We start from the raw sequence: 26,324 nt of genomic DNA on the forward strand, positions 1-26,324 counted from the left end.
GAAGATCCGAGCCATGTCTGCAACCTACACCACAGCTCACGGCAACGCTGGATCCTTAACCTACTGAGCGAGGCCAGGGATTGAACTCGCAACCTCACGATTCGTTTCTGCTGCACCATGATGGGAACTCCCTCCCCAAATTCTTACATTGCCATTTTATGCATGTAATACTCCATAAATCCAAATTAACAAACAAATTCTCTGAAAAAGTGATAGCTCAAGTGTTACATGCCAGATGGGCTTCATAACATCAGCCCAGCCACTCTCAGAGCTGAACACTTTGCAACCTCTTTTCATAAAAATACCAAATCATTTGTAAGAGAAAGATTTGGTGATCACAAATCCAATAAACCAAGAGAAAGGGAGCAGACATGAATAAAATACATTTCTAAGAGGAAATAGCCAATTATAAGAATAAATGTGGTAAGGTCATAAACACGGTGGGCAGCTCTCAGAAACAGATTAAATTTTTGCTTCTTCTTATTCTTCACTCTATATATCAATTATTATTTTGCTTTTAAATGAAGCAATTTATTCAAGCAATTATTCTATGAATAGGGCCGCAAGGCTGATAGTTGAGTTCAAACATCTTTTTAGTATGAGTGATTTTAGAAATTGAATAAAAGTTTGACATTTACATTTTATTTTTAACCTATCAAAAATGACATGGGAGATGTCCAGACTAGAAACACTTGGGAGGAGGGGGAATATAGAAGCAAGAAATGAAAAAGAAAAGAAATGCCCTGGTCAGTGGCAGAAAATCTGTATGTATAAATGTTACCAAGAGAGCTGGAATTTAGGGTTTATACCAAGTCTGGAAAACATCTTCCTAAAGTTAGGATGCATATTAAATAATCTCATTGTTTCTGTGAATACAACATTCCTTCCAAAATATTCTCATGCTGCCCCTTAAAATCTAAACAGTGAAAAAACATATCACATGCCTTATCAAATTCAAATTTTAATTGAAATGAGTTCTTAATAATCATACTGCATTAAATGCTTTAGAGTTGGGGAAAGTGTTCAAAAGATGATTTAGCCCAGGAATTGCAAACTGGCAAGTTTCAGATTAAATCTGGCCCACGGATTTGTTGTATGTGCTTACACTGCTAAAAAAAAGTTTTGAATTTAAATACCTTTAGGAGTTCCTGTCGTGGCTCAGGGGTTAACGAATCTGACTAATATCCATGAGGACACGGATTTGATTCCTGACCTTGCTCAGTGGATTAAGGATTTGGTGTTGCTATGAGCTGTGCTATAGGTTGCAGATGCTCTTAGGATCTGACATTACTGTGGTTGCAGTGTAGGCTGCGGCTATAGCTCCGATTCAACCTCTAGCCTGGGAACCTCCATATGTCACAGGAGTGGCCTTAAAAAGACCAAAAAAAAAAAAAAAGAGCAAAAAAGCTTTAAAGACAGAGCAAATGTTCTCTGAGTCACTGTTTCCAGTACTGTCTAACTGACAACTGGATGATTTCACTTAATTCTGTTCCTGTTTCCAATAGGCATAAGGATTTGAGATCCTCAAAATCTCCTTATTTTACTAACGAGAAAACTGAAGGCCAGAGAAGTTAGACATTTAATAGAGATACACAGTTATTAGCAGAGCTAGGCCTGAACTTAGGACTCTGGAATCCAAGACCTAGGCCTTTTCCTTAACCAGTTTGTCATTATTGTAAATATGCATCCAAAAGGAAGTATATGTTCTATGAGGCAGTTCTTAATGGGGTAATATCTAGACTTGTCTTTTTTTGATTGTTTGTTTAGTTCTTTTTGTCTTTTTAGGGCCACACGTGCAGCATATGGAAGTTCCCAGGCTAGGGGCTGAATCGGAGCTGTAGCTGCCAGCCTATACCATAACCACAGCAATATGGGATCCGAGCTGCATCTGCAACCTACACCACAGCTCACAGCAACAACAGATCCTTAACTCACTGAGCAAGGCCAGGGATCAAATCCATGTCCTCATGGATACTAGTTGGGTTTGTTACTGCTGAGCTATGATAGGAAGACTCCAATCAAATTTTCAATATTGGGTATACTCGCAGAAGTAGTCCCAAGTTCTGCCTCATATTTAAAGTTTCAGAATTTTGACATTAATTATTCTAACAGAGAAAATGCCTATTTATACAATATTTTGCTGAAAGAATATTAACAACTTCAAGGTTCTTTTTGCTAGGTGAGGTTGTTCATTTCTCCTATTTATCTAAAAACTGCTTAGGAGTTATACTCAGATGCTATTTGAAACAAAATGCCCCCTGATAACTAAGCAAAACTGTATTATTAACTTGAGGATAAAGTTAGCATTATAGTATCTTTGTATCATATAATGAATCACTGATTTCTTCAAATGGGTTGGTGGAGAAAAGCTTTTGCTATCTTTGGGTTGTTATTGAATAAATATGTACAAAGATAGAACTCCTGGAGTTCCAGTCATGGCTCAGCGGTAATGAATCTAACTAGCATCCATGAGGAGGAAGGTTTGATCCCTGGCCTCGATCAGTGAGTTAAGGATCCACTGTGGCCACAAGCTGTGGTGTAGGTCACAGCCAAGGCTCAGATCCCACGTGGCTGTGGCTGTGGTGTAGGCCGGCAACTGCGGCTCTGATTTGACCCGTGGCCTAGGAACTTCCATATGCCACACCTGTGTCCCTAAAAAAAAAAGAGAGAGAGAAAGAGAGAGAGAGAGAGAGATGGCAACTAAACGTATTGCAAAGTAAATTCAATACTAATTACTGTGGGTCAGGGCTATGGTATGAATGTTTGTGTGTCCTCCAAAATGTATATGTTGAAACCTAGTGGCCAATGTGATGGTATGGGAGGTGGGGTGTTTGGGAAGTGATTAGGTCATGAGGGTGAAACCCTCATAAATGAGATTTATCAAAAAAGCACCAGAGAGATCCCTGTCTTTCTGTCATATGAGGACACAGAGAACAATAGCAGTTTATGAACCAGGAAACCAGACACCAAACATGCTCATGTCTTGATTTGGACTTTCCAACCTCCAGAACCCTGAGAAATAGATATCTGTTGATCATAAACCACCCAGTCCATAGTATTGTGTTATTAGCAGTCAAACAGGCAGATTCACATGTATTTGGCTTGCCTGTACTATTATAACCTCAGCAAAGGAAGCATTTGCTACAGTTACTGCTTATAGAAATACTAGCTGATCATCCAGCTTGTTTAGAATAAGCCAAAATGATGATTTTATACTGTTATGAAAACAAAAATGCAAAATTAAAAATGTATTGAATCAAATTCATGAATTCCTAAAATATGCATACAGATACATACACAAGGAAAAGAGCCCAAGACTGGGGTCAGATTCCTTTGGCTCTGGCCTTCCATGTGACACTAATTAGTTTAACCTTTTCCAAGCCAACTTATCCTCCTGAATTCGTTTTCTCATCTGTGATATAGGGTAATTGAAGTAGATGAAGTTCAAGTTTTCCAAAACCCCAGATTTTACAGTTTGTTATAACTCTATTCATGTTTATACTTACATCTTCTTTTTTCTTTCTTTTTTTTTTTTTCCGGTCTTTTTACGGCCACACCCATGGCATATGGAGGTTCCTAGGCCAGGGGTCCACTTGGAGCTATAGCTGCTGGCCTATACCACAGCCAAAGCAATACCAGATCCGATCGTGTCTGCAACCTATACCACAGCTCATAACAACACCGGATCTTTAACCCACTGAGCGAGGCCAGGGATCAAACCTGCAACCTCATGGATGCTAGTCAGATTTGTTGAGCCATGGTGGGAACTCCTACATCTTCTTTTCTTTGCAATTCCACAAAACAAAAGAGAATGTATTTATCTTATTGATAATGAAATATTATTTCTCAGATGTATTCTACCCTTCCCCCACCAGAAAAAGTCTGAATGTTGGTGCCAAAAGGCAGATAATCTAATCTAGTTTCAAATTGTCTTCTAAGGAGACAATTTCTAGGGAAGGGGGTGTGCCAAGGTCACCATGGATGCAGGAAGGGTGAAGAATGGGGTGTGGATTCTCCTCTTTGGTTCAAAGAACAGCTCCTCTTACGTCTGTTTTACACTGAGGTTCCATATGGAACTCCTGTGTCCTCAGCTGCCTGCATTGGCTCAGCTACAACTTTGGCTGGGTCTTTCCAAGGTGCTGCTTTTCATCCCATCACTGTGACCAATCCGCTGGGCTTGAGTCTTCAGGTATCTTCCCCCTAGGACTGACCTAGGACTGTCTAAATTTGCACTCATATGAATGAGCTGAGCATTCCTCTTGTCTGCCACTATGCATCTAGACCCCACTGACACATGCCCCAAATTCTAGCTTCTAGGGCCACTTTTGCACTTAGATGAAGAGCCACCATGGACTATGGTACCTGGCTTCCTGATCAACTGCCCAAGAAACTAGATGAAACAGTGTAGAGGTTGTCTCCTTGTGGGGTGAACTTGGGTCAATGATACAGAAGATGGAAAGATAACTCCCTATACCTACCACCCTCTCACAAACCATTCCAAAGCATGATTCTCCATGTTGCCTGTCTACACGTGGACAAGTGGGCATACCTTCTGAGCAACCACTGTGACTCTGAAGCATGGGGACATGGCCAGTCCAGTAACATATCACCTTGCCTTACTTCCTAGTCTCCTCTGCCTCCTATTCTTTCTCTCTCCCCCTCAGTGTCTGGGATTATACCTCCTAATTAAGTATCGGCACCAAATTACTGCCTCAAGTTTCCTAGGGAATCTGGTCTAAGACAAAAACCATTGACACAATCAATCCCCTCAGTGACCGATGTCTAAAACACAAACTTAACCATGTCCCACTCCTGGCTTCCCACTGCCTATGAAATAACACTTAGCAAGGCAATGGTGCCCTCTGTGACCTACCATCAGGTTGGATGTCCCTTGTTGACTCACACTTACTACTTAAGTCATTCCTAACAGCTTGTAGGCTTTCCACCAGCCATGCCAGGATACACCTGCTTCTTTTCTTGGATAAGGCAATCCCTCTGCCTGAGAAGATGTATATACCTATCTTTTCTTGGCTAATTTTTACAAATTCTACTTGAAATGACCTGCAGTTGTCTTTTCCTGTCAATCTCCTATATGCCTCAAGGGCAGGTACCTACTATAGCACCTGAAATGTACTAACGCTCTGTATGTATTAAAGTACTTGTGTACATTGAGAAAGAGGTTCAGAGAGGCCAAAGATTTACTCACAGTGACAGTGGCAGAGCCAGGATCAGCATGTACTGTGCTCCTTCTACCACTTCTATATTGTCTTCCTAGAAGGTGGGCTCATTTCTTTCCAACACTCATTCATTAACTATTTATTGTGTGTTATGTCTGTTAAATTGGGTGGATTTTTAAGCCTTCTGGTTTATCATATCCTTATTTCCAGAACTACCACAGATGCAGTGTATTGCTTTGAATGAAGTTATTTGGCTTCAGAGTCCATGTCAGTGGTTCAGAACACCAAAGTATTCTGAACACAGTATTAATTATTCATTAGTACTGTGATATTGAGCAAGTAGCTTAAACTTTCGTGCATCAGCTTTCCTCATTTACCACATGGAAATTAAAAAAAAAATCATGCCTTCTCTTTGCATAGTGTTGTAAAAACACAGGAATAATAGAAGAAAAAGTACTTTGAAAAGATGCAAGTGCTATGTAAATATAATTTGCAGTTTGTCTTATCGGCCTTAGTTGATATCATTCAATTTTAGAACTTAGTTTCTGTATCAAACTCATCAATCAATCATCAATAGAAGAATCAAAACAGACTCAAACTGAAGGGGATATCAGAGCTACTTTCTTTCATTCAACAAATGGGGAGGTTGAGGCTTGGAGAAATTATGTGATGGCAAGAACTCCAACCAAGTTTCCCGATTTCCATATCAAAATTTGAAATTTTTTACACATTTTAAAAACTATGTGCATGTATTTAGCCACATGAAAGGAACATGTCACATTTATTTGGTGACACTTCCCCCTACGAGTTCAGGTAGAAAATTTTCCACATTCTTACCATTTCTCTCTCTCTCGCCTTTCTATCTGCCACGGCTAAATCAGGAACCAACAATGCCATTCTACCCAGATGAAGCAGTCCTGTGATTAGCATCCTGGATGTACAGATATGTTCATGTGTGAGGTCACTGGGGGGCAGGAGGTAATGTTAGACTTATTTGGATTTTTTTGTTTTAACCGCACTTGCAGCCTATGAAAGTTCCCCAGGCTAGAGATCAAACCCACACCACAGCTGTGACCTATGCCGCAGGCTGGGGCGACACCAGAAACCAACCCACTGTGCTGGGCCAGGGAATAAACCCATACCTCTACAGTGATGTGAGCCACTGTAGTCAGATCCTTAACCCACTGCACCATAGTGGGAACTCCTGGATTTGGACTTGCTTTTTAATTTAAAAATAGGACAGGATTCAAGCTTCACAAACAGTTTACATGTGCATTGGCACTGGTGGCCCGTACATCAGATATGTCATGTGTGGCCTGAAAATGTCTTGAGGGAAGAGTAGCAGCAGTGTATCACCGAGGGGTTGACAATGGCCCCCCCTCGGTGCTGTCTATATATGCCCAGTTAAATGGATGTGCGAATTATATTATGTAGTTTTAACTGAACTAATCCTCACAAAATGGACAACTGGCTTTAAAAGATCCCAGTAAAGAAACCGTGGACTGAAGATAATTTTAATTGAACCAGCGCAAGTTAACAGAATGATAAACAAGGACAGGAAGAGCTGCCGTATCTACTCCTGGCTGAGTTCTCCGTCAGCAACACTCCAATTCTGATTTACAGACCAATGGTGTGGCATGATCGGATCCAGCAAGAATTCAGCCAAAACAGCTTAAAATCATAGGGAGGGATATTTGCAACAGAAATTTCTATTTCCTCTTACAATGAACCCCTAAGTGTATATTGTGTCCTGAAGTAATAGCTCATGAAATTATGAAGCCATCATGATGAGAGGACATTTAAAGGCAAAGCCTGTAGGATAGAAAGAGAAGCTGCACTAGGATTTCTTTGGAGGAGGGAGGGAGGCATCATTTCTAAAAACACGTTTTACATAATTTGGACCATATTTAATTTTCAGATTTCTTAGGGTATGAGGACTACTTAACATTAAAAAATAAAATAGTGCATGATAGATTATAAGATCCAATAAATCAATATAACACCTAATTCCTTGGAACCTTTGCATTTTAAAGAATACAATGGGTAACCCCTAAGTGTTTTCAAGTTTCATGATTACACAGTGTTCACACCATCTCTGGCGTTACTAAGTGCTAATGCTGTTATTGCCTTTTTAGTGTCACAAGTTGTCACTGCTGGACTGTCTTTGGGGAGATAGATGGCTTTATCAGAGCACACTTCCACCAATTTGTGAACTTCACTATTCATTGCCTTGAAAGTAAACTATTTGATATATACACAGTAGTGCATGGAAACTGTCTTTGGAAACTTTGCCTACTGGATACAAAATACTGCAATGAGTATAAATTTTCTGAGAAAATCTTCAGAAAAAAAATAGTAAGCCATGAAAAAATGGATTAAAATTTTAATTTATTTGGCTTAGGTTGAGTTTAGGAAAAACCAAGACAAGACTCAATGACCCACTCTATTCTTTATGTAAATATTGCCAATCTCCCAAATGAAACTATTTCACTCAGCCCTTAGTAAGAAAAATGGTACAATAGAATGAGTTCATTAAAAACTCTCTTTGGTTTAGAATTTTCTGACTAGCTATCTTTGTGCTTTCAAATTAATAAAGCAGTGGGAATGATTCTACTCTTATTTACGTGGGAAGCAGAAGAATCACTACAGTATTCATATCACAAATAGGAAACATTGCAAATCAGAATCTATAGAGTATCAAACACGCAAATGCAATGTACTCCAACTCCAATAAAATGTTTATTTGGTTAATATACAAAGTCAAAGGCTGTTTTCCTCTTTTGCCACACTACACCTAGGCAGACATAGCCCACGTTTTCTTCCTTTGGCAATAAACACAGATTCATAGTTTTTTGTTTTTTGTTTTTTCTGCTTTTTAGGGCCACATCTGCTGCATATGGAAGTTCTTAAGCTAGGGGTCAAATTAAAGCTGCAGTCACCGGCCTATGCCACTGCCACAGCAACACCAGATCCGAGCTGTGTCTGCGACTTACACCACAGCTCATGGCAACGCTGGATCCTTAACCCACTGAGCAACATTAGAGATCGAACCCACATCCTCATGGATTCTAGTCAGGTTTGTTATCACTGAGCTGCAAGGGGAATTCCTATTTTTATGGATATAGAATTTGAAAGCATTTATTCTTCACCTCAAACTTGTCTATTGGGAATAACTTTTTCTTATCATACAGTGCTAATAAAAAAATTTGTTGAAATAGAACTCTCTATTGACGTTTACATCTGTACCACTTTGCTGTCATGGGCAGAACCAATACCTCCACCCTGGTAAAAGTGTAAAGTTAGTAGCAATCCACCAACCAAAAATATATGTGCCCCAAATCAATGCCACTTTAAAGATAAACAAGCACTTTGCACACTAATAAATAATGCTATAAATCTTGCTACATTGGATTGCAAATAACTCCTACTGAATGAAATTGCTTGACACGGGATTTACTTATTCTGCACGTTCATAAAAACAACTTGTTCTCTGACAGCACTCCTTCCTGGCAATTTACCGCAGCTGTCAGCAGCCAATTTGTTCAGATTACTGCTCTGCATAAAAGTGTAACAATCATGAGGATTTATGAGCTGATTATCGTAAAGGTGGCAGTCCGTCTTGCCTGCCAAAATGCAGGTGATCAGAAAGTTAAATAATTACATGCAGATTAACATCATTTCACCTTCACTTGAAAAGTGTAGTTCAGTGACAGGTAAAATTTGTTGTTCAAACATGCAGTATGGTGCACACCACCTAAGTGGGTTCACTGACTACCTGGCACTTTATTGGGCACTTAATGGCTTCAGAACACACTGAATCCAAGACCAAGGGGAAACTGTAGCGTCAGGAATCCTGGATTTGAGTCTCAGATCACCCCAGATTCATAGTAGCTGAGCAACCTCTAAACCTCCTTCTGCCTCACTTTTGGAACCTGCATAATTGGTATAAAATGAACCACCTTTATTATCTCCTTATAGTGAACTAATATGTACTAGTGCCCTATACATATGTAAGGCATTATTATCATTGTTCCTTTATATTCATGGTAAACTTATTTTTGTGTAAAATTTAACAACCAGTTGGCATTAACTCACTTGATATTACGAGGATGAAAAAGTTATTTTGAGGATGAAAAAGTATCTTCATAAATGTATAGGCTTTTTTTTCAAATGTAACTATTCTGTATTATTATTATTATTGTCTTTTTGCCTTATCTAGGGCTGCTTCCCGCGGCATATGGAGGTTCACAGGCTAGGGGGTCTAATTGGAGCTGGAGACGCCAGCCTACACCAGAGCCACAGCAACGTGGAATCTGAGCCACGTCTGCAACCTACACCATAGCTCACGGCAACGCCAGGTCATTAACCCACTGAGCAAGGCCAAGGATCGAACCCACAACCTCACGGTTCCTAGTCAGATTCATTAACCACTGCGCCATGACTGCAACTCCAACCATTCTGTATTTTTTATTTTTTGCCTGCCCCATAGCATATAGAGTTCCTGGGCCAGGGATCAGATCATTCAGTAGTTTTATGTACAAAGATTACAGACACTTTGACACTTTAGCTCATTAATTCTCTTTTGAATTACATATAAATAGCTTTCTTAATTATACTGAAACTTTGTTCTTTCCACTAAGGCATGCTGTTCTTTGCATTAATGCCTGGTGTCAAATTCTACACTAATTTGGAGAGGGAAGAGCCATAATTTTTAGTATTAAATAAAGCTTCAGGTAATTAAACTTAAGTCCAACAAACATCTATTAAGTATCTATTATCTGCCATACACTTTTCTAGGTATCAAGGATGCCATGATGAAAAAATACCTGAAAATCCCTGCCCTCATGAAGTTCATATTCTAATGATGGGAAATAAATGATGAAATAAGTGAAATTTTCAGTATGTCAAATGGTGACTACTTTGATGGAGAAAAAAAAAAGCAGGATAGAGGAAACTGTCAAGGAAAAGAAGTTTAGATTTTATTTATTTATTTATGTATTTTGGCCACATCACAGCATTTGGAAGTTCCTAGGCCACGGATGGAACCTGCACTATAGCAGTAACCAGAAACAGCAGTAAGAATGCCAGATCCTTAAACGCGCTGAGGCACCAGGGAACTCCAAAGTTTTGATTTTAAATAGGGTTGGTATGGCTGCCTCCCTGATGTGACATTTATGCATAGATCAAAAGAAGGTAAAGAAGCAAGGCAGGTGGACACCTGAAGAAAGAGGGTAATGAACAGAGGCTAAGGTCTGAGGTGAGAAGTTGTCTGGTGTGCTGGAGGAAAAACAAAGAGCCTGGGACAGAGCAGAGGGAAGCAGGGGAAAAATAGCAGAAGCTCAAGGCAGAGGGGTCACAGGGCCAGATCACCAGGAGAATTAGAGGCCAATGTAAGGATTTAGGATTTCCCTAGATTGAGACAGGAAACCGCTGCAGAGCTTCGAGCAGAAGGTTCAATTATTTTGTTGATGTTATGTGACAGCAAGAACAGGAGGCTATTGCTATTGCCCACCTGAAAGCTGATGGTGGCTTCAACAAGAAGCAATGATGGAGATGGTAAGAGTGAATTTGGAATATATTTTGAAGAAGTTTGTAAGTTTCTTAATGGATTTTATGCAAATGAAAGAAAAAAAATAAAAGAATGACTCCAAGATTTTCGATGTTAGCATCAAGCAAGAGAGAATCTTTAGGGAAGAGCAGATTTGGGGCCTTGGGGGTGAGAAGTTTGGCTTTGGACCTGCTAAACTGGAGAAGCCTATCAGATGTTCAAGCAGAGATGTCAAACAGGTGGTTGCACACAGAGTCTGGAGCTCAGGAAAGAGTTATGGAGTGGAGCTGTATGTTTGTCGTCAATCGTAGATGGTATGGAAAGCACAAGAGTGGATGAAGGCACCAAAGGAGCAAGTACAGACAGAGGAGTTGGCCAGGGAGTGGGCTCTGAGGCTCTCCAGAATTAAATCAGGTGCCAGATGAGGAAGAATTTGCTTAGAAGACGAAGAAGGAGCATATGATAAGGCAAGTGGTGAACTGAGCCTTGTGAAGCCACGTGAAGGAAGTCAAGTGAAAAACCTCTTTGAAGCTAAGGAAGTGATCATCCAAGTCCAGCATTACTGTTGGGCCAGGTAAGATGAAGGCTGAAGACTGGCCATTGGAGTTAAGCAGATTTGGGGCATCGGGGGTGAGAAGTTTGGCTTTGCACCTGCTAAACTGGAGAAGCCTATCAGATGTTCAAGGGGAGCTGTCAAGCAGGCGGCTGGACACAGAGTCTGGAGCGCAGATAGTATCCTTATAAACAATTATTAGGCATTGATGGGGTGGTATTACCCTCCATGGCCAACTTTAAACTTATCCACCAGCCATCCGGCTCTTAAATTGTAAGTGAACAGAAATATATCTTAATTATTCCTACCACACACACAAAAAGGATAATTATGTGACACAATAGCGGTGCTACCTCTAGCTAGAATGGCAATCATATTACAGTATATAAATCTATTAAATCAAAATGTTGTACACCTTAAATTTATATATTACGTGTCAAATAATTTCAATAAAATTAAAAATAATTTAATACATAGAATGTTGTAACAACAGCTTGGAAAAGAATAGAGAAAACAACAGTGACAGTTTTTACTCCTGTTACATTAATCTTGGAACTCAAATTGAATAGGAAGGTAAGTCAATTCTCTTCTAAATTCTTCTAGAACTCAAGAATTCTAATACAATCTGCATTATCTCCACTGCTATTGCACAATCTTCACATAAACACATGTGACTTTACTTTCCCCCCAACTGAGGTCTAACAATATATTGTTTCAGTGGCAAAATGTGTGTAAAGTACAACCTAATGAGTATAAAGTCAGATACCAAGAATTTCTGCTGCTATCTGGACATGAAGTAGATTTGAAATGGTGATGATTTGCCATAGTCATTTCTTTTGCTTTTTTTGTAACAGGCATCTTTGTTAAATTGGCAGAATGCACAGCAATTTTCTATCGTACATCTCTCCCTCCGCTATTGTTTTGGTTATGCCCACAGCATGTACAAGTTCCTGGGCCAGGGGCGCCACAGCAAAGACTGCACACAACAGTGACAGTCTGTTAATCCACTGAGTCCTTAATCCACTGAGCCACCAGGAAACTCCTTTTTCTTTTTTCTTTTTGGATATTGTCTATCTTTATCTTGAAATTTAACAATAATTCCCTTTACTGTGTAAAGTGGTTTAAACTGATACTCAAATGCTGTTCTAGGAATCTTGTCTACCTGTGCTCTTGTTTACTCTAAAATTTTTTGGCTCGAGTTGCTTTCATAGGCAATTTTTTTATATTTGGCATATAACCAAAAATGATTTTTTTCCAGTAAGGGTGATAGCAGATAAGTTTTTTTTCTATTATATTTAGAAAAAAAATATAACTGGGAATAAAAGTAAGTTGTTCAAAATAAATGAGAGTTTTAGAAGCCCCTATAATTCTTTAATGGTAGTATTTGGGCTCATCATCCAAGCTAGTTTTAATCCTACCAAGCTGCTGGGAAGCAAAACATAGAGCTATGCCCATCAAAGAAGTGAGGGTGATGGAGCCCAGGACTCTTGATCCTGCTTGCTAGGTTCTCTTACACAATAGCCATGGGCATAAAGACCTCATCCAATAACCTAGGCAAAGCATAAGCCAGAAACTATATGCAAGTGGTAAACACATCCAACAGAAAAAAAAAAAAAAAAAGAAAAAGAAAGAAAGAAAGAAAAGGGGGGGGGGGATATGGAGGCATACACTTCCAACCAGATTTCTAGTTTATTATAATAGGCTATTACTCAGGAATGGCCAGATGGAAAGATGCACATGGTAAGGTACATGGTTAGAGGGGAGGAACTTCCATGCCTTCCAGGGCACAGCACTCCTTTAGCACCTGCACATGTTCTCTAATCCAGAAGCTCCAAAAATGGATTTCTTCTCTTTCCCCAAACTTAGCTTCCTCAGTTATCTAGAGAAATGACTATGATCTTCAGACCAGCCATGCATCATTGTTCTCTCAAAATTTGCCAAAATATGGACAACCCGTAGAAAGTTTATCTTTTGTGCATGGTGTGAGGGTGTGTTCACTTTTCAGTGATTTACATGCGGCTGTCCAGGTTTCCCAGCACCACTTGCTGAAAAGATTGTCTTTCTCCATTTTATATTCTTGCCTCCTTTGTTGAAGATTAATTGACTGTAGGTGTCTGGGATTATTTCTGGGTTCTCCATTCTGTTCCATTGGTCTGTATGTCTGTTTTGGTACCAGTACCACCCTGTCTTGGTTACTGCAGCTTTGTAATATTGCCTGAAGTCTGAGAGAGTTATGCCTCCTACTTCGTTTTTGTTCCTCAGGATTGCTTTGGCAATTTTGGGTCTTTTATGGTTCCATAAAAATTTTTGGATTGTTTGTTGTAGTTCTGTCATGGGTAATTTGATAGGGATTGCATTGCATCTATAGATTGCTTTGGGAAGTATGACTATTCTTACAATATTAATTCTTCCAACCCAGGATCATGGAAAAATAAACTCAAAATGGCTTAAAGACTTAAATGTAAGACAAGACACCATCAAACTCTGAGAAGAAAACATAGGCAAACATTCTCTGACATCAACCATATAAATGTTTTCTTAGACCAGTCTCCCAAGGCAACAGAAATAAGAGCAAAAATAAACCAATGGGACCTAATCAAACTGACAAGCTTTTGCACAGCAAAGAAAAACATTAAAAAAAACCAAAAAGACAACCTACAGAATGGGAGAAAATAGTTTCAAATGATGCAACTGACAAGAGCTTAATCTCTAAATTATACAAACAACATATACAACTCAACAGCAAAAAAACCAAAAGCCCAATGGAAAAATGGGCAAAAGACCTAAATAGACATTTCTCCAAAGACGATATACAGATGGCCAACAAACCCATGAAAAAATGCTCAACATCACTAATTATTAGAGAAATACAAATCAAAACTACTGTGAGGTGCCACCTCACACCTGTCAGAATGGCCATCATTAACAAGTCAATAAATAACAAATGCTGGAGAGGGTGTGGAGAAAAGGGTATCCACCTCCATTGTTGGTGGGAATGTAAATTCGTTCAACCACTATGGAAAAGAGTATGGAGGTACCTCAGAAAACTAAATATAAAACTACCATATAACCCAGCAATCCCACTCTTGGGTATGTATCTGGACAAAACTTGCCTTGAAAAGATACATGTGCCTGTACGTTCACTGCAGCACTGTTCACAATAGCCAATAAATGAAAACAACCTAAATATCCATCAACAGATGAATGGATTAAGAAGATGTGGTATATATACACAACGGAATAGTACTCATCCATAAAAAAGAACAAAATAATGCCATTTGCAGCAACATGGATGGAACTAGAGACTCTCATACTAAGTGAAGTAAGTCAGAAAGACAAAGAGAAATACCACATGATATCACTTTTATCTGGAATCTAATATACAGTACAAATGAACCTTTTCACAGAAAAGAAACTCATGGACATGGAGAACAGACTTGTAGTTGCCAAGGGGGAGAAGAAGGGAGTGAAATGGACTGGGAATTTGGGATTAATAGATGTAAACTCTTGTCTTTGGAATGGATAAGCAATGAGATCCTGTTGTATATAGCACTGGGAACTATATCTAGTCATTTGTGATGGAATATGATGGAGGATAATATGAGAAAAATTATACATATATATATATATAATGACTGGGTTACTTTGCTGCTCAGTAGAAATTGACAGGACACTGTAAATCAACCATAACGGGAAAAAAAAATCAAAAAATCAAAATTAAGAAAAATGCCAAATGCCAGAAAACCCATAGAAAGGAGGTCAAGTGAGATAAACAGGTCTACCTCTCTGCCAAGCATATCTTAGTATAATTAGGCATGCCCTTGAAGATTTCATAACATTACTAAGTGAGGAAAAGGGAAAATTCAGTACAAAATAGACTGAGAAATTTTCATAATTTTCAAATTTGGAGATTATTTTCCAAGAAAGAAAAATATATAAAAGGATATCTATCATTAAGGGAAAAAAGGATATGAAGAACTGCATGTAATGTGGAGCCAGAAGTATAAGAAGTCCCTACATTAATGACTTCATTATTTTACGAACATGAGAAAGTTTGTATACAAAGTAATGAGACTGAGGTAACAAGTTATACATGCCAGTCATTCTGATTATTATTATTTTTTAAGGGCCACACCTGCAGCATATGGAAGTTCCCAGGGCTAGAGGTCAAATTTGAGTTGCAGCAGGAGGCCTACACCACAGCCTCAGCAATGCCATATCTGAGCCACATTTGTGACCTACATCACAGCTTGTGGCAAGGCCAGATCCTTAACCCACTGAGCAAGGCCAGGGATCGAAGCTACATCCTCATGGAGACTATGTCAGGCTCTTAACCCACTGAACCACAATGGGAACTCCTCATTCTGATTATTTCGTGGTCATCAAATAGATCTAATGTTGCTGTAAATTATAAAAATGAATTAAAATATTCAAGGAATAGCTAGATAGCATCTACTTGAAAAAGCTCATAGCATATTGAAGGAAAAAGAAACATGTATATATACATTTAAATTAGGATATATAAAATAAGTAAATATATAAAATATGTAATAAATAATACTATATAATAAATAAAATATACATGTAAAATAAAATGTATTTAGTGTATTAACAGATCAATGCTGATAATTAAGCTGGTGGTATATCCCAAAGAGAACAAGGTAGTACTTTAAAAAAACTCTAAAAATAGTGTTTTACTAGAGAGAAAAAAAATGCAGTGAAGGCTTGTCCTTTAAAAAGGATTGAAATGTAACATAGCATTAGATTATAGTGGTGTTTTTCTCATTTCATTTTATAAGTAAAAATATTAAAGGTTAACTGAAAGTAATCTTTGACCTCTCATTTTATAATCCTATGAAGAAAACCATTGTTTAAAACATATTTCTTAGAATAACAACCAACCAAAGAGATAAATATGTTGGGTTGGATTCCCATTTTTTTTTTGGGGGGGGTCGCACCTGTGGCATATGGAAGTTCCCACACTAGGAGGTGAATTGGAGCTGCAGCAGCCAGCCTATGATCCAAACCACATCTGTGACCTATGCCACAGCCTGTGGCAATGCCGGATCCTTAATCCACTGGGCAAGGTCAGGGATCAAAGCAACATCCTCATGGATACTAGTTGGGTTCTTAACCTACTGAACCACAATGGGAACTCTTTGGATTCCTATTTTTGCTTTTCACATGTAAAATTCCCTTTATTATGATTAGTATGTATGCATTTCTTCACACTGTATATTTAGAGACTTGGAAATCATGTGAACTGCAATGAAGAAGGAATTTTCTAAACTAGCAAAATTCTTTTGCATACCATGCTTTAGTTCAGTACTGGTAGGTTTCATTGTGTGTTGCTACAAAGCCACATATTTCAAATACTGAAAAATATAAAAATAAGCTTTAAAATAAGAAAACAATTTGTATGATTCAAGTAATCATTCAAAATAACCTTGTCTTTGTGCAGAGATGTCATATAAGCCTCGGAATAATACATCTTTCTTCATTGCGATATCAGATTAACATGGATCTTTCTCACTTACACACTTCCTTCACTAAAACTTGAACTCCTAGGAGATTACCAGGATTCTCTACCTTGTAGGGAATTGTATGAAACAATGCATTTTACGATCACAATATGCTTTATGAAAAGTAATATTATCTCATATCACTTTGCAGACTGTGAATACGCTCTTTGTTCCTTCTAAATATCTCATGTCAAATGAGATTCCTCTTTCTCAACTCCCGTAACTTTTATGCACAATGTTTCTGACATCTGGAGAAAATTTCTGGATATCTAATTCAGAGAGCCAGTCCATCAACTGGTCAAAACTGCCACCTACTGGTCAGTTTTCAAATCTATTTTTCGGTTCACCCAAGTATTTGCCTTATCATGCTTCAAAAGAGTAAAGATTAATTCTAATAACAGACTTACAACAAATATTACTTTAACAAAATTCATCCTCTCTAGAGTGAACCAAAAACACTAAATTACACAAACCTGCCAATAAAATCATCCCTTTTCCCAGCATCTTTGTCCCACGCAGTGATATCAATGATTCCACCTCTTTCTTCATAGAGATGAAAATCAAACTGTTCCCTCCACTGAGGATTCAACGTTTTGGGCATAATCTGGAAAACCAAAAAGTCATTACTCTTGCATCCATATCAGTCTTTTAAAAAATTCAACATAAAACTTTAGGTACTATCTAGAAACGCATGTAAGATTTGAACAAGAGCTTCCAGAAATAATGGAAATAATGTGCTATAAAGATCTCAGCATCTTTATAGCACAGTGTCTGAAAGAACCCTAAAGAATGTGTTCTGAAACTCAAGAGGTACCCTCTCATCATCTTGAATAACAGATGAGAGATATGAATTATATAGAAAAGGCAAAAACTCTATCAGGGAAATAGCTCACTCTGCTACTAGCATTTATTTTATATAACCACTTAATGCATGAAGATATGACTTGTAGTCTGTCTTCTCACAGGAAAGGAAAAGGAGGATTCCCAGAGTTTTTTTTTTTTTTTTCTTTACTTGCTACACACATAGGAATTTTCAAGCTAAATGATAAAGGAAACAGACAATGAAGTCAGGTAGGTACAGGAGGAAAAAGCAAGTTACTTCTGGGTGGTTAGGCAAATTTTTACCTTAGAATTACAGCACTGGTGTCTCATCCCTATTTTATATATGGTGACAGAGACCAAGACTTGAAGTTTAAGGGACCTACCCACAGTCATTAGGTTTCAGTATCTAGACTCTAATGCAGGTCTTTAAATGGAGCTTCAGATCCTTGCCTCAAAATACTATGCCAAAAATGTCTGTGAATTAATATGAATATGTGTGTGTGTGAGTGTGTTACCTCTTCATTGCATATATAAGAAAGATACTTGAAGTGCTATTTTGTAACTGCAAGTATTCAGATAAGACACCTGACAGAATTGGTGAATAAAGTAACCTAGACTGATGTCTTTTAAAATTCCATTCACCTGTGGGTTAGACAACATTCATATTTGTTTCCATATGCTTTCTTTTTAGAAGGAGGGCATATAGTGGCCTTTTCTCTTTTTAATGTCTGAGAGACAGCTCTTTAGATGTAAAGACTTTGAAAGCAATGAAGTATGTTATGCACAAAGGTATTACAAATGAATCACAATTTTTAAAGTTCATAATCTGAAATTAATCAGCAATAGATCATGGAAAGAAAGAGCAAAGAGAGACACATGTCCATAGCTGAATTGCATATTTCATACCTAAAGTGCAGAACTATAAAAATAAGTAATGCTTTATGCCTACCAGAACATGGAAATAATGTTAATTAATAAAGGACATGAAAGAAGCGGTCATAGGTTTACCTATTTTTGGAATCAGTAGTTTCTTTAAAATATCATTAAGTCTATGGCAGAAAAAAAAGGTGGCACTTGATAGATGCCATGATAATTCAAATGTTTCATAACTGGGTTCAGATGAACTCTGGCAGTATTTTGGGAGTGGTCTTACTTTTTTGGCCAAAAAAAGAGCCTAAGTTTTCAGTTCTCTTTTTTAGGATTCTCTTTCCTCTATGATTTTGTACAGGTCAGAAATGATGTATTCCCCTTTGATATGGGCACTCAATAGGGTAACCAATCAGCCTGCTAGCAGTTCTCACTGTGACATTTCTAACTACCTTCAGTATTGCTGAAAAGTCCTGGGGCAGAAGGAACCTGGACAGGCTATTTATCAAAAGTTTGCAAAATTGTGATGTTAAAGTGAAGATATTCCCATCAAAGTAGAATGTAGTTTAAAAAAAAATTTTTTTTTTGGCCATGCCAGCAGCATGTGAATGTTCCTTGACAGGGGATCGAACCCACGTCACAACAGTGACTGGAGCCACAGCAGTGACAGTGCCAGATCCCTTAGCCGCTAGGCCACCAGGGAACTCCAGAATGTCATTTTCTTTTTTTTTTTTTTTTTTTTTTTTTTGGTCTTTTTGCCATTTCTTGGGCCGCTCTTGCGGCATGGCATGTGGAGGTTCCCAGGCTAGGGGTCTAATCGGAGCTGTAGCCGCCAGCCTACACCAGAGCCACAGCAATGCGGGATCCTAGCCGCGTCTGTGACCTACACCACAGCTCACGGCAACGCCAGATCCTTAACCCACTGAGCAAGGCCAGGGATCGAACCCGCAACACCATGGTTCCTAGTTGGATTCATTAAACACTGAGTCACAATGGGAACTCCCCAGAATGTCATTTTCAATACAAGATGGATGTGATCAGTTGTCCCAAGCTGACCTTAAAGAGACTGTATTTGGTTGGATACAACACAGACAAATGTAACTATCACTATATAGCTATGACTACTATGAATTTTATTAATTATTACTACTTCTGTTAATACTATAATTATGATTATTTAATGTATTCTTACCACTAACATAATTGTTATTACAACATATACTTATTACTACTACTGCTACTCTTCCTCTTCCTTCTGCTACATTTATTATTTATTACGGGCCAAGCTGTATTCTTAGCTCTTTACATGCATGACGTATAGTTTCAATCTTTTCAATAATATTATTACATGGGCATTATTATTATTATTATTATTATTTTGCTTCTTTTTTAGGGCTGCACCTGTGGTGTATGGAAGTTCCCAGGAGAGGGGTTGAATCAGAGCTGCAGTTGCCAGCTTACCCCACAGCCACAGCAACACTGGATCTGAGCTGCAACTGCAGCCTACATCACAGTTCACAGCAACACTGGATCCTTAACCCATTGAACAATGCCAGGGAGTGAACCTGCATCCTGATGGATACCAGTCAGGTTTGTAACCCACAGATCCACAACGGGAACTCCCAGGTAGGCATTACTTTAATTCTCATTTTCACAGGTGGGGAAATGTGGGAATGGAGAGGGAAAGTAACTTGTGCCGTGGCCCACTGCTATAGTGGCAGCAGTAATTTGGGCCCTTTGTTTTCTAAATAAAATTTTAAAACTTTTCAATCTGCATTGATGCAAGACAGTTTGAATAAAATGGTAATGTACAAAGATTTTTATGACATGTCAAATAATGCTATTTGTAGTATTTGTACTAGTACTAGGTATAGTAATAATAGTAGCCAACATTCTCTGGGCACTTTATGTTTGCTCCAACCTTCTTTTTTTAAAAAAAGAGATAATTGCAACTATTATTCCCGTGTTATAGATGAAGAAATTGAGACATAGGGAAGTAGTTTACCAGAGGTCACAGAGCACATAAATAAGCTATGCGATACAATTGGTCCTGTTTCCTGACATGATGTTCAAAAGTTCTATAAAGCACTACAAAAGTGTCTAGTGTTTTCATATCCTGAAGCCTGGCTATTAACCAACCACTGCCTTTCAAGTACTGAAAGTAACACAAAAGAGATAGGTCACCTTGCTTTTGTACTTCTGATGCCCAAGCCGGAACTTCACATAGGGGTCACTCAACCCATTTGAATCCATCGCCTTGAGGTCTCGTCCCTCAATCAATGTGATGCTGACTATTCCTCTCCAAAGATGGGATTTTCTGTGTACATCTGACAGACGTAAACTTTGGGTCTGAAGCTTGTGGCAAAGGAAAACAGAATTAGCTTACTGTGTTTTAAACCAAAATACCACATTTGGCATTACCCTTTCCTGTGTTGTTACAGTTTTTCAAAAATAAAAAATGGTTACAATTAAAAAATAAAAACAATAGATACTTATTTATTAAGTATACAATTATTATTATTTTATTTTTTGGCTGCACCCGTGGCATGTGGAAATTCCTAGGCCAGGGATCGAACCCGCACCACAGTTGCAGCAACGCCAGATCCTTTATCTGCTGCACCACAAGAGAACTTCCAAGTATACAATTATTAATAAATGTGAAATAATCTCATAAATTTAAGGTTGTCATATAAAAGAGGTATATGCTCAAAATAAAGTCTAGTTTTTCAACTCTTAAAATTACAACACATAGATACTTTAAGAATATCTGAGAATATTTACATATGTGTCATGTATGCCTGTGTCAAAATATATATAAATATTATAAATATAAAAAGGTTCATCCACACTGTGACACGTAATTTTTAATTACTTAACAGTTATTGAAAATCTCTTTTTTAATGTTATGAATGGATTTTACAAGTGGTTTTTAGTTCTAAAGATTAGCTGTAAGTTCCATCCAGACAATTCAAGAACTTCTTTATTGTCGCAATAGGAGACACCTATGTTTCAGCTCACTAAAAAACTATTATTTAAGGTACTATAGAACAGAAAAAAAAACCAAGATACCCTTCTGAGATGTCTTGCTTATGCCTGAAACTTGCATCACAGATTTTAAAAATTATATATGTGATTTATATTGGTAAGTATGTTTTTGGATGTATTTCTCACTCTAGTCTTTGAACATTTTCTTTTATAATTTTTTTTTTTTGCTCAATTTTAAGTCAATATTCAAGGCAGTGAACAGAGAATTTTTTAACAATTAGAAAATCTAAAAATGGCTTGTTATATAATCTCTTTGAGCTAAACGGCATATAAAACAAGCCAAAGAAAGTAACTAAAATGTTACAAACCTTTTCAATCTGGATTCAGAACCAAGAAATACTGCAAAAACTGCTATTTTATTCATATTGTCAAGCATGTTTTCTTCAGTCATTTCATGAAGAAATTCAGTATTTCTCTCCACATCAAAGTACTCCACTTCTAAATTATGGATTAGGTCTACTTTTGGCCTAATTACTTCCACAGCAAAGTTACCATCTATTTCGTATAATCCCCACCCCCCCCAATTATTACATAATTTGGATTCCACAAAAATTCTATGACTAGGAAGGCATATTTTTTCTATTTTTTCTGATGAGGAATTTAAGACTCAGAGTGGTTAGGCTAATAAAAGATGGGTATGTGATGAGACCCTGTATTTCTGAACTTTATTCTTCAGATTCTTCCAATATTGGTGTTTAGGGCGGAGATTCTCCCTGAGGTTTAAAAGTAATCATGCTTTAAGTATAATGTTGCCTGAAGGATACTCACCAGTTAGGTGAGTTGATATATTTGAAAGGACATTCTAGTCAACATTTCCCCACATGGCTAAGGCATGACATCACCTTCTACTTTTCTGTTATATGTGCACATGTATTCATACAGTATTTCAGCTTGCAGACCAATATACTTAGGACATTTTCGACATGTTCCAGCGGCACAAGTCATACACTGCACTCAGTCAGATCTGGGTACACAGCAATCCAGGTCACAGATCCAGACCACGGTCCAGGATACAATCTAGATTACATGGCAACTTTGGTCAGCAGGGCTGAGTTGGTTCTTGAATGGTACCATGTCTGAAACCCTTCCTTTATCCTCCTTCCATGTTCACATGAGAATGAGAATTTTGCTTATAAGAAGGAATGCCTTCCACGAAATTCTTCAAGCTTTCCCAGAAATAAAATGAACTTAATGGAGGCTTTACCCACTGCCAAATGCTCTTTCTATAACCTGGAGAAACATTCCCAAAGTGACTTGGGAAGCTAAAGGGGGAAGAGGAGGGAGAATACTTCTTAACAAAAACAGGGCTAATGAATATGGAAATGAAGGTGATCTGTTTGAAAGGCTAAAAGAAAAACAAAGGGCGGAGGGTTCTAGAGACATACTAACCAAATATCATATTTAAGTGATTATTTTTCTTCAATTTTTTTTGTTAAAATGGTACTAAAAAGAGACTCACTAATTTAGCTGCGAATTGACTAACTGCATAGTCATGAAACAGATAAAGGTATTTCATCTGCACGTGAAGAAGAGGAACTTGAAATAAACTTATAAGGTAAAGAGGAACGATACAAACTAAGACTACCTACCACTAGAGGAAAAGACAAGGGCTTAGCATAAACGTTCACTTGCATCTTTTTAGCAATTTCTGACTGTGTGACTAGGGCATGTGGCTTCCTCTCCGGGTCTCAGTTTTCTCATCCACAGTTTCCAGACGGCACAATAGGCCCCAAGTGTACTGAGAGCACCACATTCTGTGTGTGTGAGGGGGGTGGTTGGCAACTGGCAGGAGGTGGGGAGGGTAAGGTGTTGGAGGCCTGCCTGGAAAAAAAAAAAAAAGTATATTCCACAGACAAAGAAGATTTAACCCGCTTAAGATAGTTATTAATTTTATTTATTTTTTTAAATCAAAATTTGGGGGGAACTCATTGGGGAACAAGTGGAATTCCACAAGAAAAACAAAAAAAAACAAAAAACACTTGTTTTAATGCTCCCCAAGGTAGCAGGCTGCTCTATTTAAAGCTTCCTTTCTCTGTACAGGGAAGGTCTCTGAGTGACTGTGGTCCACAGAACAATGGCATCGTGTCATCCTGGATCTTGTGAGAAATTCAGATTCTTTAGTCCCATCTCAGATCAACAGAATCAGCAGCTCTGGGGGTGGGGCCCAGCGATACGGTTCAACTAGCCTTTACCAAAGGGGGTTCTGATGCCTGTTCAGGTGTGACAATCTCTGCTTTAAAAGTTCTATAGTGCATGTGCACTGGTCTTTTTTATGATCTAATAACTATATTTAATTACTATGACTGTAGGCATCATCTACTTTCTCACATAGACGCTATATATGCTAATCCAAGTTCTTCTTTAGTCCTGCTTCTAAATTTACTGATTAGGAAAGCACACTGGTCTGGCTATTTGGAGCATTTAAAGAGAGAATTAAGAGCCTACTGAAAACTCAAGTGGTTTAATTTATCGTTTCCTTTGTTAGCGATTTTTCTAATAGGCTGTATCTAAATCATACATATTAACTGAATAATCGATAATCAGTCAACCAAAGATTTCTTATTGAGCACCTAAATGGCAAAGAGTGTCAAATACATTCCTCAATACTGATACTTATTCATCTAAGGTCAGGTTTGCGACTCCCTCCTTGTTGAAATATAATTTCCATTTGAGGAGGGAAAGAAAAATGAAGGGGAGGATTAAAAGGGATACAAACCTAGCTTTGACATAAAGAACCAACTCTGTAATGTTCTTTGAACTTTGAAAGCAGTGACATTCAAATTTTAGTGGGTAATTGGCTGACATCACCGGGCCTGACCCTCCTGGACGTGGGTCGGTTTCTGCGAAGCAGTGCTGCTCTTGTTTCTCCAACGAGTGCTCCATGTGATTCACATACACACTCAAGTTTGAGATCCACTCTCGTAAGGAATATTCATCCAAGTTCATATTTAATAAAGAATATTAAGATACTAGGCAACAATATAAATTTCAAAGTGTGAGGCAATTAGTCAATGACATCTACGTTTAGTAAGATAGAATTAGCAAGCTGGCACTCTAAGGAGAATATTACTTTAGGTACATTATTTCTTGAAAAAGAATTTCAGATTTCAGTCCCTCTTTGGATACATAAAAGACATTAGGGTAGGGAAGGGTTTTCAGAACTGTTAAGTCAGCCATGAGAGTTCACAGCTCACGCAAGCTCAGAAAAAGAAACAAACTGGTTGAACTTACGTGTGCATTTTGGTAATGAGCACTTTGAAGTTCTGCTCTGCAGAAGCCCTGGATGGGAAAAGCAGGCCTGCCACGTGTCTGGATGGAAATGAATGATCAGAGCCTTATCGGAAATCTCTGGCCAACTATCAACACCTCATGCCAATTACAGTTTAGCATTACTCTTTGAAAAACATTATTTGAAAAAAAATGTATTTGCCTCCCAAGTCACTGGCAGAAAATGCCTCCTAGCACAATGAAGACAAATGCCGATGCAACGATAGAGTTTCCAGGCACCATTTTCTTTAGTAGCATAATGCTGCAGTGATCAGGAAAATAAAGGACAGAGATTACATGGCAATGGATCCTGCTTAGGTGGCTTCAGGATTTTGTTAACAGGTGGAGCAGAGAAAAGAAACACAGCAAAAGAAATCATGGAAAGAATCATTTCCCCAAGTCTGCTGCTCCAAAATTTGGATACTATTTCCAGTGTCAAAAAATTGATAAGGCTCCAAATGAATAAATGTTGCATGGACAGGCAATGACTATGATCATGTTAACTACCTCACCACATGTGAATCTTTTGTAAACTTTAAAGAGATATCTCTAAAATAACTGAGAAATTTTCCCCCATGTAACACTTTCCTTTGTTGCCTTTGCTACTAAAAAATAACCCAAAGGTCCCTTTGGTACTGAGACCAAGAGTAGCAAGAGATGGGTTAAAAATATACAACTGGAATGAGAAATAATGGAAGGAAATTATCATGGTGGAGCTATAAGTTTGTATTAAATGACTTCTAGAGAAGCTTGACAAAGTTTCCAAAAAATAGTACTATGATGAGATGAGAGTCATCAGATTTACAAATAATAACAAGAAGGATTGGATCAGGTCCGTCTGAAAGATGGATTAGATCACAGAGAAAGAAATAGACATGTATTTCGCAGCTATTACGTGATGGAGTTCATCCTCCATTGTTTTCCATGACAAGTATTTTTACAGTAGAGAAACTGAGGCACAGAGAAAATAAATACCCTAATTAAAGCCAAATGGCTAGAGATTGGCAAGGTTGAGATTTGACTCTGAAATTTCTGATAACTAATTGATTTTCCCTACCACATCTCAATTTTGGAACTGAGTCTTAAGATGTTCAGTAGGAAAAATGTGCTTAATTTGTAGAGCATTTGTTGAAATACTTTCACTTATGATTAGATGAAATATATATTTGGGTCTAGATTATCAAGACAGGCTAATCAATGGTTGAAGGAAGAAAAAGTTGGGAAGTGGTAATAACTCTACCATATATTGTTCAGTAAAGCATATGAGAGTTAACTGTACTCTGTAACAAATGATAGTCTCATTAATAAGGTGGTGAAGTTATAGAATCTTTCATATAAATTAACATTTCTATGTTCCAGTTATCATTAATAAAGTTTATTCATTCCATTTCTTAAAAAACTGGATCACTAATAATAGATTTCTATTATTCTAGATCCTGATTAAAACAGAGAACGAAACCAACAAAAAAATCTATTTAGACTTAACATGTAGCTAAAGGAACACTCAATCATACCCATCTTCT

The 26,324-nt window shown here is 37.9% G+C and overlaps 1 protein-coding gene across 42 annotated transcripts in view; it reads right to left on the bottom strand.

Annotated features, from left to right (window-relative positions):
- MCTP1 (multiple C2 and transmembrane domain containing 1) overlaps positions 1-26,324 on the bottom strand; it is a 537,796-nt gene that overhangs the window by 196,450 nt on the left and 315,022 nt on the right. For 25 of the 42 annotated variants that reach the window (XR_014838295.1, XR_014838294.1, XR_014838292.1 and 22 more), the window contains 2 exons: positions 20,674-20,844; positions 17,274-17,404 (listed from right to left, as the gene is read on the bottom strand). Coding sequence is in view for 29 of the 42 variants with exons in the window: in XM_021084540.2 (XP_020940199.2) it covers positions 17,274-17,404; positions 20,674-20,844 (302 nt within the window). In the remaining 13 variants the exon portion in view is untranslated. Of the gene's footprint in view, positions 1-17,273; positions 17,405-20,673; positions 20,845-24,765; positions 24,844-26,324 lie in introns of all 42 variants that reach the window. The other 17 variants (XR_014838291.1, XR_014838290.1, XR_014838289.1 and 14 more) reach the window with 1 other exon arrangement.

This window comes from Sus scrofa, chromosome 2, assembly GCF_054392235.1.
Source record: "Sus scrofa isolate SSC_HxYL_T2T_F1_AM1 chromosome 2, Sscrofa_HxYL_maternal_Yorkshire_Landrace_v2.0, whole genome shotgun sequence".
Lineage (NCBI taxonomy): Eukaryota > Metazoa > Chordata > Mammalia > Artiodactyla > Suidae > Sus > Sus scrofa.